The sequence below is a fragment of the Triticum urartu genome, chromosome 1, assembly GCF_003073215.2.
Source record: "Triticum urartu cultivar G1812 chromosome 1, Tu2.1, whole genome shotgun sequence".
NCBI classification, from domain to species: Eukaryota; Viridiplantae; Streptophyta; class Magnoliopsida; order Poales; family Poaceae; genus Triticum; species Triticum urartu.
In genome coordinates, this window is record NC_053022.1 from 496567087 (window position 1) to 496582001 (window position 14915).

At 48.4% G+C, this 14915-nt stretch overlaps 1 protein-coding gene across 1 annotated transcript; it reads left to right on the top strand.

Annotated features, from left to right (window-relative positions):
• The first annotated feature begins 8072 nt into the window (after positions 1-8072).
• Positions 8073-11327, top strand: LOC125522404 (nascent polypeptide-associated complex subunit alpha, muscle-specific form). Its single transcript, XM_048687468.1, has 4 exons — positions 8073-8511; positions 8638-9100; positions 10238-10365; positions 10495-11327. The coding sequence occupies exons 1-4, from the start codon at positions 8401-8403 to the stop codon at positions 10987-10989; spliced, it is 1197 nt and encodes a 398-aa protein (XP_048543425.1). The 5' UTR covers positions 8073-8400; the 3' UTR covers positions 10990-11327.
• The last annotated feature ends 3588 nt before the right edge of the window (positions 11328-14915 follow it).

Here is a 14915-nt window from a genome sequence, read left to right on the forward strand (position 1 = left end):
CCTTTTTCCTAGTTGGATTAGGACTTGGGGGGAAGGAGTGGAGGAGAAGGAAGGAAGGGGGGGCGCCGCCCCCCTCTCCTTGTCCTATTCGGACTAGGGGGGAGGGGCGCGCGGCCAGCCCTTGCCTCCTCTCCTCTCTTCCACCTATGCCCACTAAGGCCCATTTGATTTCCGGGGGGTTCCCCTAACCTCCCGGTACTCCGGTAAAATCCCTATTTAACCCGGAACACTTCTGATATCCAAAACATAGGCTTCCAATATATCAATTTTCATGTCTCGACCATTTCGAGACTCCTTGTCATGTCCGTGATCACATCCGGGACTCCGAACAACCTTCGGTACATCAAAACATATAAACTCATAATATAACTGTCATCATAACATATGTTGGGTCCACCACGGGGGTAACTCTTCGGGGTAGGAGGCGATTGCGAGGCGATCACGCGACTACGCTAGGGTTAGGGTTTTCCTGCTGGGGGTGGTGAGTATACGGCGGCAACTCAGGCATGCAACGGCGCAGCCGGGTTGCAGGTCGGAGGGGCTACTCCCTGCTGGAAGCGGTGGCGATGGCGGAGAAGGTTGGAAGCACGACGGCTGATGCGATGAAATCCCAAACAAGCCCGAAAGTGGCGGCGGCGGCTTCAACGCCCCAACCGCAGAGGACGGGGGATCCGGCTAACCGGAGATCGTCGGCATCTCCGGTGGAGAGCAGAACGCCTGATCCGGCAGCTAGCCTTTCAGCACGGTTGGGAGGGATGGTTCTAATGGACAAGGAGGCGGATGGACTCGTCTTTGAAGATCATGAGATCCCGATCCCAAAGGCATCTAGATGGTCCGTAGTTTGCAAGGTCTGCTCTGAAAAACCAATGAAGATGTCTGCGGTGGAGAAGACGATGCCGAGAGCGTGGGGTTTACACAAGGAAGCAAAATTCAGAGATATGGGGTCCAATATTTTCGTTGTTCACCTGGGCAGCGAAGGTGACTGGAGGCATGTGATGCATAATGGGCCGTGGCAATTTGACTTTAGTGTACTCATTGTGAAGGAATATGAAGGTAAAATCCGACCCTCGGAGATGGTGTTTGAGAATATCGATGTCTGGGTTAAGGTTATTGATCTACCTCCAGACAAGAGATGCGATGCCTTTGGGACTGCCCTGGGCAACTGGATTGGAAAGACTGTTAGAGTTGACACTGATGGGGATGGAATGGCTCGTGGACAGCAACTCAGAGTTCATACTACTATCTCCGTGTATGATCCATTGATCCGTGGTTTCAATCTAAAAAAGTCGAAGGATGACAAAGTTGGGACCTGGTTTGATTTCTTTTATGAGAAAATCCCACATTTTTGCTTTGAGTGCGGAAGGCTGGTTCATGTTGGAGGGTTGTGTGACCCCCCTTTGAACTCCTCTGATCAGTGGGGGTGTTGGTTACGTTCATCCCCGGTAAGGAACAGCTCGATGAAAGAGGGTTCTTTTACTGCTGGAGGGGCTAGCAGCAGCAACAGTTATGCTAGCTCGCATGGTAATGATGGGGGCATGCACCGACAGGAACACCCGAGAGCTCGTGATCTGCCTACAAAGAGGAATCTAGGGGCGCAATTTGCTGGCTCGACAGAGCACCGCACTGGCGGGGGCTCTGGTCAAGGCAAGGGCGAGGTCAACAGCCCCATGAGAGGGGCGGGTGTGCACGGAGATCACCAGGGTAGGGATCTGCGGGATAGCCTGGAACAACGGTGGGAGTCGGACCTGCGTGAGAAGCTGACTGGATAGAGCCAGCAGAGGCGTAATGAAAATTCTGGGGCGGATCTGGGTAATCTCAAAGGGAAGGATAACATCAACTTTCGGGATGAAGAACGAGCAGGGGGAAGTTATCAAAAGAATGTCAGAAGGGAGGAGTTTTATAGCGAGTCTGGCTATTATGGAAGACCGGGGACGAGTGTGGACAAGGGAAGAAAGAAGGGATACTACGTCAGAAAACCTAGGGAGGACTATAAGCATCACCAGCAATCTTCGGTGTATCCCAGGCGGGAGTATGTGGGCAGGAAGAGAAGTCCAAAGCAGATTTGGAGGATTAAGGAAGATCATGATAGGCAAGGAGCAGATGATGGGTTCATTCGCGATACGAGGCGTAAAACATCGACAGTGTTTGACCGCATCACAGAACAAAGAGACACAGCGGCGAGCCCTGAGGGTCAGGGCCGCCGGGAGCAATGAATATCCTAGCCTGGAACTGTCGAGGCTTGGGGTTGGACTCGACAGTGGGCGAATTGCGGGACCTGATTAGGTCTTACAACCCAGCGGTGGTGTTCTTGAGTGAAACTAAGAAAAAAGCTAGGGTAATGGAGAGACTTAAATGGAGTTTGGGTTTCAAGAGTGGTGTGGCAGTAGATTGCCGTGGAAGGAGTGGTGGGCTGGCTCTCTGGTGGAGGGAACATGTGCATGTTACGATACGACCATGGTCACAGTATTACATAGACGCCCAAGTTGTCTGTGAGGGCAAGACCTCGAGAATCACTGGATTCTACGGGGAACCCAATCCGGAGCTGAGGAAGAAATCTTGGGACGTTATCCGTTATCTTCGAGCGCAAGACGACCAGCCGTGGATTTGTGTCGGGGATTACAATGAGGCTTTATTCCAAACCGACCAGCTAGGGGGGAATGCGAGGAGTTTTTCACGCATGGAGGATTTCCGGGACTGTTTGGCCGACTGCGGCCTAGCGGATTTGGGTTCTCAGGATACCCATACACGTGGGATAATAGAAGAGACGGTGCTGATAACATCCAAGTGAGGTTGGATCATGCTACATGCAATGATGGCTTTCTGTAGATATATCCGGAGACGAGGGTGGAACATATAATGACTGAGGAATCTGACCATCAAGCGGTCCTTGTTAGAGCGATGGAGACAGCTTCATCGACTCCTAGAGGTGGCGATCGCCCCTTTCGCTATGAAGAAGCATGGACGAGACATGCGGACTATGAGCTGATGGTGAAGGAGGCGTGGGAAGCGGCTGCCACCGGACAACGGAACCTGGAAGTGATATGGGACAAATTAGGGTCTGTCTCCGGCTGCATGCAACGGTGGGCTAGAGAGGTGTTTGGTTCTGTGAGGCGCAAGATAGCAAAGCTCAAAACTCAGCTGACTGATGCTAAAACTCGGGCGCTCTCATCCGGGTACCACCAGGAGGTCCGCGATCTAGAGGAGCAGCTTTCTGAAATGTATGAGCGAGAGGAGATTCTATACAGGCAACGTTCATGGGTGGACTGGTTGATGGCTGGTGACCAAAATACAAAATATTTTCAGAATAGGGCGACTCATAGGAAGAGGAAGAACACTATACGGGCTCTTAAGAGAGAGGATGGCACTAGGGTGACAGTCGACGAGGAAATTAGGGCGATGGCAGCGTCCTTCTACGAGCAGTTGTTTACTTCTGAGGGTTCGACGGGTGTAGAGGCACTTCTTCTAAACATCAAGCAAATTGTGTCGGGGGAGATGAATGCAAAGCTTACGGCGCCTTTCACAGATGACGAAATTCAGGGGGCGCTCTTTCAAATGGGACCGACCAAGTCGTCGGGACCTGACGGTTTGCCAGCATTATTCTACCAACGGCACTGGCCGCTGGTACGGGAGGATGTGTGTGCAGCGGTGCGGGATTTTCTTAATGGTGCAGCTAGTCCGGAGGCTTTTAACGACACTGTAATTGTTATGATTCCCAAGGTGAATGCTCCGGAATTACTGTCACAATTTCGGCCTATCAGTCTATGCAATGTGCTATACAAGATAGCTACAAAGGTCCTGGCAAATAGACTCAAGGTGATCCTCCCAATTCTTATATCGGAGGAGCAAAGCGCTTTCGTCCCGGGGCGGCTCATCACGGACAACGTGTTAGTGGCATATGAGTGTGTGCATGCCATCTGGACAAGGAAGCGGAAGAAGTGTCTATGTGCGGTTAAGTTAGACATGATGAAAGCATATGATAGGGTGGAGTGGAATTTTCTGGAGAGGATGATGGCTCAGTTTGGCTTTGATCCACAATGGATAACAATGGTAATGCGGTGTGTTACCTCGGCTCACTTTTCTGTTAAGGTTAATGGGGGCTTCTCTAGGATGTTCCTCCCATCCCGAGGGCTCAGGCAAGGTGATCCCCTATCACCGTATTTATTCCTCTTTTGTGTTGAGGGTTTTTCGGCGCTGTTAAGAAAATCTCAACAGGATAACAACCTCAAGGGTGTCACTTTTGGCGGCACTGGCCCCCATATTACACACCTACCGTTCGCAGATGACAACATCGTTTTTTTGGAGGGGTCCAATGAGAACATGGCTACTCTTAAGGAGATGTTGATGCGGTATGAGGAGGCCTCAGGCCAAAGAGTGAACTTGCAAAAATCATCTATCTTCTTTGGAAGAGGATGCAACGACAATGTCAAAGCTGAGCTGAAGCAGGTGGTGGGTATTGATTCAGAAGCTCTGAGTGAGCGGTATCTTGGACTACCTACACTGGTGGGTAAGTCCAAAGACGACACTTTCAAATATGTTGTAGAAAGCTCAAAAGGCAAGGTGACAGGTTGGAAAGGGCTAGGAATGTCCAAGGCGGCGAGAGAGGTACTTGTCAAATCAGGATTACAAGCGACACCGACTTTTACCATGAGTTGTTTTCATCTCACAAAGAAGATATGCCGGAACCTGACTTCGATCTCTTCTAAATTCTGGATGGGGTGCGATGAATGGTGAAAGAAAGGTGCATTGGATATCCTGGGAGAAGATGTGTGCATCTAAGAGAGAAGGAGGTATGGGGTTTAGGAACCCAGAGGGTTTTAACCAAGCGCTCTTGGCCAAGCAAGCTTGGAGGGTTCTTTCCACTCCTTCCTCCCTTTGTGCCCGAGTACTCAAAGCACGCTACTTCAAAGATGGGTCTATACTGAGCGCTACGTGCCCGTCCAACTCTTCCTTCACATACAGAAGCTTGCTGCATGGAAGGGACCTCCTCCGGGAGGGGCTGGTTTGGCGGGTAGGAGATGGCACAAGCATCAATATACATCATGACAACTGGATTCCTCGACAAGGATCCTTGAGGCCACTGGGTCAAATATATGTTCATGGGATAACAAAGGTTGCAGATCTTCTGGACAGTGCTGGGACTAGCTGGGACCGGAACAAGCTTGCCACCATGTTTAGTGAGTCAGACGCATGCGATATAGCACAGATTGCTATTGGTGGCCCGGGTTCCAACAATTACCGCGCATGGAATTTCACTAAGAATGGCATCTTCAATGTGAAATCAGCTTACCATCTCTGGATGTCTAGGAGAAGAGCGCGGTCGGGCCAGCAGGAGTCCTCCAGCTCGGTCCAGAAACACAAGGGGTACATGGCGATGTGGGATACTAGTGCGCCACCCAAAACGAAGATTCATATGTGGCGTATGATTAAAAATGGACTGGCGGTGGGATCAGAGCTTCATCGGCGGCGAATCAAACCGGGTGTTTTTTGTGTTGCATGCGGCAGAGAAGAATCTATTATTCATCGTTTCTGGGCATGTCAGCATTCTTCTCAGTTCTGGCAGTTGTTGCGCTCAGAAAAAGGTATTTCGGTGGCAGCCCCACCGTGTCAGATTGATACCCAGGGCGCTCTAGCTCGATGGCTTCTGAGTTGGTTCTTCGGGGCGGCCGACGACGAGAAAGAAGCGATGATCCAGGCGACATATGGTTTATGGCTCGCTAGAAATGAGGCGCGGGATGGAGTCGGAATTCAGAGTCCACATGCAATAGTGGAGGCTGTTTGTGCACATATGACAGATTGGTCAAACGCTCATCAGCCAAAGCCTCGGGAGAGAGAGCCGAGGGAGATCCAGAAGTGGGCGGTGCCGGAGGTGGGATGGGTTAAGCTCAACTGTGATGGAGCGGTGTCAAAGGTGGGCGACAAGGCGGGTGGTGGAGCTGTCCTCAGAGACCACAATGGTGCGTTTCGGGCGGGGGTTTGCCATCACTTCCCAAGCATTGTTGATCCTGAAGCAGCAGAAGTTCTCGCGTGTAGGCGTGGTTTACAGGTGGCCGAGGAGCTAGGTGTCCAAAATATCCACGTCGAACTGGACAGTCTTCAAACTGTCCAGATGATCAACCAAACCGGCAGGAACTTCTCGGCAGTTGGACCATGGATCAATGACATAAAACAACTGCTGGAGACGAAGCAAAACGTGAAGGTTACTTGGGTTCGACGATCTGCGAATGTCGCGACGCATAAGTTGGCTAGAGTAGGGGTAGGAGACGAACTATGTAGGGTCTGGTTGGGGGTGCCCCCAGACTGTATTTTGAGTGTAATCTCGGATGACATTCCGGGTTTTGCGGACTTTTAATTAAATAAAGCGGCGGCATTTACCCTAAAAAAACTGTGATCGTAACGTTAAGCGTGCGGACCCTACGGGTTCGAGAACTATGTAGACATGACCGAGACACGTCTCCGGTCAATAACCAATAGCGGAACCTGGATGCTCATATTGGCTCCTACATATTCTACGAAGATCTTTATCGGCCAGACCGCATAACAACATACGTTGTTCCCTTTGTCATCGGTATGTTACTTGCCCGAGATTCGATCGTGGTATGTCAATACCTAGTTCAATCTCATTACTAGCAAGTCTCTTTACTCGTTCCGTAATACATCATCCCGCAACTAACTCATTAGTTGCAATGCTTGCAAGGCTTAAGTGATGTGCATTATCGAGAGGGCCCAGAGATACCTCTCCGACAATCGGAGTGACAAATCCTAATCTCGAAATATGCCAACCCAACAAGTACCTTCGGAGACACCTGTAGAGCACTTTTATAATCACCCAATTATGTTGTGACGTTTGGTAGCACACAAAGCGTTCCTCCGGTAAACGGGAGTTGCATAATCTCATAGTCATATGAACATGTATAAGTCATGAAGAAAGCAATAGCAACATACTAAACGATCGTGTGCTAAGTTAACGGAATGGGTCATGTCAATCACATCATTCTCCTAATGATGTGATCCCGTTAATCAAATGACAACTCATGTCTATGGTTAGGAAACATAACCATCTTTGATCAACGAGCTAGTCAAGTAGAGGCATACTAGTGACATTCTGTTTGTTTATGTATTCACACATGTATTATGTTTCCGGTTAATACAATTCTAGCATGAATAATAAACATTTATCATGATACAAGGAAATAAATAATAACTTTATTATTTCCTCTAGGGCATATTTTCTTCAGCAACGATGCTAGATCCCGCCTGATGAGGGACTAGCGAAGATAAATGTGGACGCCGGAGTTTTGGTGCAACACAATGCAGGAACCGCAGCAGCCATCTGTCGTGATCGAGATGGTTCCTATCTTGGGTCGTCAATGTTAGTTATCCAGGGCATATCGGATCCAACTAGTTTGGAAGCTTTAGCTTGTCGAGAAGCTCTTTCACTGGCGCAAGACTTGGGTTTACAACATCTCCAAATTGCATCAGATTGTAAACAGGTTGTGAACCATATTCGCTAGGGCGTGGGAGGAAGCTATGGAAGTGTTATTAGAGAGATCCTAGAAATTGCGAGAAATTTTACTTGTAATTTTGTTTTCGAACCTCGAGCTTCAAATACTGAAGCTCATAGGTTAGCTAGGTCAGGTACCTCTCTACCTTACAGGCACCATATTTGATTGGGCACGTCGAGTGACCCAATCGCTTTTCGTGTAAACATCGGTATTGATCAATAAAGACCTAATTTTCTTGCTAAAAAAAGCTATCCCGAGAGGATAAGTGCGATGCACCGTGGTGGGGTGGGGCCCACACACAACGTGGCAAGCAGACAGGGGACGGAAATCGCGCTCTGATGGGACGTTGCACGCGCGACGGGTCGCCCAGAACGATTCATTTTCCTTTTCAAAATTTCAACAACAAGAAAGTTGAGGCAAAGTTTCAACAAGTTTTCCTAGTATTATTTTGCATGTGTAAAATGGGTTGGCCCTATTTCCACTCGCAAGAAAAAGGGGTTCGTCCTATTTTGAGAAAAAAAAACTCTGGCGAAACCTCCCCATACCGGTCCAAATTCACCACCGAATCTCGAGTCAACCGCGACCAGAGCACCTGCGCGCGAGCGGGTGCGCGGCCGCCTGCCCAAGCCTGCCACCTCCACGCCCCGTTCCGACCTGCGAAACTTCCAATTCCTCCTCCTCCTCCTCGGCCCCTCCGCGCCCGCTCGCGCATCGACGGAAGCGCCCGAGCTCCGCAGGCCACAGAGATCTCGATCGACGCGCGGCCCCCAGATCCCGATCCCCCGGATCCCCCGCCGCGGCCGATGCGATCCGCGCCGGCCCCGCGCCGCCGGACTCGACAGCGGACCGGCTGACTCCGCCCCCGCGCCGCGCCGGAATTTCGCCCGCCCGAATTTCGATGGGATCCTTCCGACTCGCCGCGCTCGCGGCGCTCCTCCTGGCCTTCGCCCTGCTCCCGGACCCCGCGGCGGCTAGGGTTTTGCAGGGCAAGAAGCCCGGCTCCGGCGAGGTGAGGATTGCTGATTGCACTTGTTTGAGTCAGCTAGCTCGTATTGTTTTGTTGATGAATGGGTTGGCGTTCTTCGGAGAATATGGGCGAGCTTTGATTTAGTGCTTGTCTTGATCTCTTCTCCAGGAAGCGCCTGTACCTAACGTGGCTACAGGTGGATCTGAGAAGGGCGCCGCCTCGAAAGAACCGGGGCAACCATCGACTCCGGCGGGGAATCCTGAGACTGGTAAACAGCACCAGAAAACACCGCCGGCGGAAACAACGCCAACACCGCCACCGCCAGAAACAACGCAAACACCACCACCGCCGGAAAAGACTCAAACACCAAAGGATTCTCCACCGCCACCATCAGGTGTGCCAGAGAGTAAGGGGCAGAAAGGGAGTAATGCGGAGGTCTCTGCACAGCCGGTGCCAGCGAAGAATGGGCGCAACGAGAGCCCCCCTCCCGGAAGCCCTGAATCAACTGGAGGAGGCTCAGGAAACAAGAAGCCCGCAACTGAATCAAAAGAGGTGGCTGAGGAGTGTAAGGATCCAGTAGACACATGTTCAATTGAAGGATTGTCTGCTTGCCTTCAGGTGTCTAAGACAGGTAACATTACTAGTCATGCTGAAACTTGAAGCTTCAAGTCACCGACTTATTCCTAAATATATGTCCATGATATAGTTGTTTCCGGCTTCAATCTCCATGCCACCTAGTGTGATGAATGATGATGCATAAAGGTTTCTTGTAACTTGGACATTGATGCTTCAGTCATTCTTATGAGCGTTGGCTTGAGTTGTAGCTAGTGCTTAAGATTAACCCTGGACATTGGCCTTCAAGTGCAAAGACAGCGGGAGCCTCTGCAAATCAAATTTTACTGAGAACATAGAAAGTTTTGATACTCATTCCATTTGCTTTTATTTAGAACAGATAACTACTTTGACACCGCAGTCTATGGAATCTATATACAGCGCAAGTAATACTGACGTATCTTTTGGTATTGTACAATTTTTATCTTCTTAATGCATTGTCCATGTTGAATCTTAAGTGGCATGGCCTTCCTTGTTATGATTCGGTAACTATGGTCCATTTGGAAATATAGTGAGATGGTGAAGTACTGACGCGGTATATTGTGCGTGAAGGAGCTTTTTTTTTTTGCTGCATAAAAGATCAGAGGGCTTTGTTTAATACACCCTCCATTTCTAAATATAAGTCTTTTTAGAGATTTCAATACAAACTACATATGGATGTATATAGACATATTTTAGAGTGCAGATTCACTCATTTTGCTCCGTATGTAGTCCCTTGTTGGAATATCTAAAAATACTTATATTTAGGAACGGAGGGAGTGCTAAGTAACTATGTACATCAGCTAGCGGCTTAGTGTTTTTAGTGGACAGTCACGTCAGAGCATACTGGTTACCTTTTAGTGAATTCAATATTTATGTACAGCTTAAGAATCTCCAGAGAATAACATCTGGTACTTTGACAAACAATTTGGTTTGTGTGTGGTAGCATTCCTCCTAGCTTCATAGTATGGTCTATCTAGCTTGGCTTTTACTCCCTCGGTCCCAAAATAAGTGACACTTATTTTGGGACGGAGGGAGTACTTTAATGAATCTGAAGAAGCGTTATGTTTGTTTTCTCTCACAGTTATAAATTGGTTTATATCATACTATTGACTATCTATTATGACCTTCAATGCCATGAGTCTTGAGAAAGCTTCATGTTTTTTTCTTCTTGCAGCTTCAAGTGGACAATTTTTTATAGTCCAGAATACAGGGCAGAATACCGTAACTGTTGATGTCAAAACAACATCAGATATAAGTATAGCCCATACGTTGCCACCTCTCAGCAAGGGTGAATCTAAAAGGGTATGCAACTTTCATTTGTTTAACAAGCAGTATGTGTTATCTTCTTGGTGCACTGGTGGTTCAGTCAATTTAACTGTTATTCTTTATTTGTATGGCCTTTCTAAACTTATTATCAATACATATTGCCAGGTTAACATAAGCTCTAGCAGTCCAAATGGTGGAGAGGTTACCCTAAATGTTGGGACTGGGCATTGTGTCTTGCGCATCAGGCAGCCAGTTTATGATTGGCAACAACAATTTCAGCAGCTTACATCTTATGCAACGACTGTGAAGCCAATCTATGGAGCCTATTTTGGTGTTTTCACGCTTGTCTTGGTTGGGGCCGTCTTTGCTTGTTGCAAGTTTGCAGGGACAAAGCGCGATGGTGGGGTCCCATATCAGCAGCTTGAGATGGGATCTCAGGCTCAAGCTCCTGACTCATCAGGTGCAAACAACACTACAAGCACAGGAGATGGCTGGGAAGATGGATGGGATGATGACTGGGATGACGAGGAAGCACCTGCAAAACCTTCAGAAAGAGGACCTGCTGGAAGCATCTCGGCAAATGGCCTTTCTCTGAGATCTCCAACCAATAGATCTCCAACCGATAGCAAGGACGGATGGGATGTAGATTGGGATGACTAAGCTACAACATAATGTTGGAAGGACCTGTCCTTTCTTGTGAAACGGGAGAAGATAAGTTCATCTGAATGGCTCGCAGCAAATACAGTATCCAACCTTAACCTGAAACTCGATGGATCCATGCTTGACAAGGTGACCCTTATCCTGGAATATCAAAGGCTTGCTTGTATTAGTACGGTTTGTACAATAGTGTTCCACTAGTAATTTTGTTTACGAGCTGATCCACGAACTAGTGGTACAAATTGCGCTGTTTTGGCTGTAATACCATAGCTCTAGTTACATGACCAAACACACCCTCGCTATTCTTTCGGAGAGTATATCATTCTTTTTTCCCCATAGCAGTTTTCGTGTTGAATACTTCTATCCTGAGTCCTGAATTCTAAACCACAACGTGTTATGTGTTCTACTACTCACTGATTATGTGCTGTGTAGTGTGTACGTTGGGGCAGCTAAGTTGAAACCCACACATGACACATGCTTGATAGACCTTTGTGATGAAAATAGTTTCAAGAGGGAGGTGTGGAGAAGCAGTGGTTAGTGCCGACTGCTGAATCACCATCTCCATAGGGCTTGTTCCCTTCCTCATGCATCTGTGCTTCACTTGTATTCATTTGATGTTACTTTGACTAGCTGTGAATCATCATGTTCGCCTCCTCATGCATCTGTGCTTCACTTGTACTAATTTCATGTTATTTTGACTAGCTGTGAATCAGATCTGTTATAAGGACCGGGGTTGGCTCTTCTCTTAGTTAGCTGAAGTCTCATGAGTTCTTTGATGATTTTGCGCCTTTTTTTCAATAAAATTAGCCAGTACTTCCTAAATTTAAACCACATCTGACCACTTCCTATCGGCGCTGCACATCATGGCACTGGGTGCGAGCATCTCTATTCTGGAGTCCATCGTCCGTGGCGTCGACCCTGGATTTAGCGGTGCACTGTCTCGCTGAGCTGCAAATCCTCAGCGTAGTCGTGTGTGGTGCTGACGGGGAAGGGCCGGCATGGTTGGAGTTTCAGAACTATGCGCCAGTTGAGGAACTTCACACTGTCATTAAGAAAAGAGAAACGTTTCCAGCCGGGGCACTGGCCGAACCGTTACGCCGGTCTCACGCAAGCCGCGAGATGGATCGTAATCATGCGACCAGAAACAGCGCACCTCTTCCCTTATCTGCTACAGCACATATCCTTCTTCCTTCTCCATCGCTCAGCTCCCTCACGCCCATTCCCACAACTCCGTTCCCCGTCCTGCACCATCGCCGTCACCGCAACTCCGGTCCCCTGTCCCGCAACACTGCCTTCGCTGCCGCGACCCTCCTCCTCCACCCCCTCCCCCCCCCCCCCCCCCCCCCCCTCCGCCCTCAATCTCCTTCCTCCTTTTCCTTTCTCTATGATGGCCAACGCTCGCCCTGAATCCCGTGATCCCCGACGACCATCTCACATCGGAGATGGACACGACGACAGGGGGGAGCCCTGCGCTGCTGCAATGCCGGAATCAACATCTATTTTTGCTACAACCTGCAGGCCAAAACGCTGGAACCGGCCAGCTCGAAAGCTGAAAACCGGCGAGACTAGATGCTACGAGCGGCGAGGTGGAGCTCAACGACGAGCTTCAAATGAAAGGCGACCGGTGCTGCAACCAGCGTGGATTTGAGCTGGAACCGGTCGACAAAATAGCTGCATCCAGCGTGGATTTTTGCTACCAGAAACAAGGCGTGTTCCGACCGGCAACGACATAATAAAAGCTTCAACCTTGAAAATCATAAAACAAAAAAAGCTTTAATTTTTTTTCAAAACTATGACGTATGTTATAGCAAATTCGGAAACTATAGCAAAGAGTGGAGAAAAAAAATCAAAACTAGCACCCCGTCGGTCACGCGTGGGCTAAAAAGGGTGTTTTCGGCCTCCCTTTGGCCAAAATGGACTTTTCGGCCTTGCCTTGGCCGAAAAGGTGCGTACCTGGGCCGAAACCTTTTTGGTCAGGAGTAGGCCGAAAAGTCCCTTGGGCCCACCTTTTCACATTAATGGTGACCGAAGTTGCATGACCACTCTTCGGCTTACGTTAGACCGAAGCGTGGTTTTTTTTATTTTGGTATATAAATACTGTGCAACCATTGTCCATCTTAGACACTAAAAATATATATTTTCGCGCAACCCTTTCCCCTCAATATTTTTCCGTCAACTCTTTCCCGCCATCTGTTTCCCGCCAACCCCTTCCCGCCATATGTTCCTCCCACCTGTTTCCCGCCAACCCGTTCCCGCCATACCACAGTATACCATTAAATAAAATCTTCATATTTAAAAAAATGGGATAAAAGCCCAAGCGATGGAGTCAAAAACCTGACCTCACGCTGGGTATATGTGTTACCAGCCAAATAGGATAGCATCTGGCTAATGTACAACTACCGATCCCTTTCTTTATAAAAAGTCAGCATTTTCGAAAAAAGTGAACAATTTTACTTTAGCAATTTAAATAATTATTTAAAATAAAAATTTCCGAAATACAAACAAACTTTTAAAACGTGAAAATTTATTGGACACATGAACAAAATTTTAGAATTCCAAACATTTATTGATGTTTTAAGTGATGAACAATTTATAAATATACACTGAGCATTTTTGTAGTATAAGCTAAAAAATTTCTGAAGACACATTGAATATATTTGTGATATACGGTTAATGTTTTTCTGAATTGTGAAGACATTTAAAAAAAGTGAAAAGATTTTGAGAAACATGATTTTTTTTAAAATATGAAGAATTTATTTAATGGTATACTGTGGTATGGCGGGAAAGGGTTGGCGGGAACATATGGCGAGAAGGGGTTGGTGGGAAACAGGTGGCAGGAACATATGGCAGGAAGGGGTTGGCGGGAAACGGGTGGCGGAAAAGAGTTGGCGGGAAAATATTGAGGGGAAAGGGTTGCGCGAAAATATATTTTTTCAATGTCTAAGATGGGCAATGGTTGCATAGTATTTATATACCAATATATTTTTGTAGTATAAGCAAAAAATCTTCGACTTGCGCGGCAAAAACTTCAACCAGTGTGTAAAAAAGCTTCAACAGGCGAAGGACAAAGCTTCAACCATGGGATAAAGCTTCAATGGGGTGGGAAAACAGTTTCAACCATGGAAAATATTTTACGAGCGATGCCGGAAAAAGCTTCAACCGCTATGTGAAAAAGCTTCAACCGTTGCCATTTTTTGCTACTATTGGCGCCGGATTTGCTACATCCATTGCGGCGGAGCTACGATCTACTACGGCAGTGGCTTTTTTTGTTGCAACCGTTGTTGTATTTTGGTACTACCGGCGATGGATTTTACTACGAAAGAAGTCCACATACCCCCCCCCCCCCCCCGAGGTTTCATGAACCGGCCAATTTACCCCCTGAAGTCTAAAACCGGGTAACTAACCCCCTGAACTTTTCCAAACCATGTTAATCACCCCCTAACCCTGGTTAGAGTGGTTTTGTAGGTGGTTTTGATGACGTGGTGAGGTGCTCCTCCTTCCCGACATGCACCTGGCCTCGACCGTACTACTCCGAGCACGAACCAGTGTGGTACCACTCATGGCACAGGACATCAACATGTAGCTCGCCGAGTCCCACACTTCTAACTTTGTGATCTTCTTGGCGCGCGGTGAGCCTTCCCAGCTCCAGGTCGTGCAGCCTGCACGAAGCCAGCAGCGTCTTGCATCGAAAGGCAACCCCTCGACCAGGCAGGCCAACGTCCTTGAACCTGCTCTCCTGCCTAGTGCATGCGCCCAAGGTATGAGGGATCCTTATGGCTGTCTGCGCCATAGCGCTCCTGCTGCTTCCCACGTGACCAATGGCTGGTACAGTCATACTCATGCTCTCCGAGGCGGACAGTGGAGGTCATCTACGACGGTGACGAGCAGGACACGAGCGCCGGAAGCACGAGGAGCTGGTGAGCCGCGTG

Bases quoted from the DNA above. Each gene is read 5' to 3' on its own strand.
- LOC125522404 (XM_048687468.1), top strand. From the start codon at position 8,401: ATGGGATCCTTCCGACTCGCCGCGCTCGCGGCGCTCCTCCTGGCCTTC. The intron at 9,101-10,237 runs GTAACATTACTA...TTCTTCTTGCAG, and splicing joins CCTTCAGGTGTCTAAGACAG to CTTCAAGTGGACAATTTTTT. The intron at 10,366-10,494 runs GTATGCAACTTT...ACATATTGCCAG, and splicing joins GCAAGGGTGAATCTAAAAGG to GTTAACATAAGCTCTAGCAG.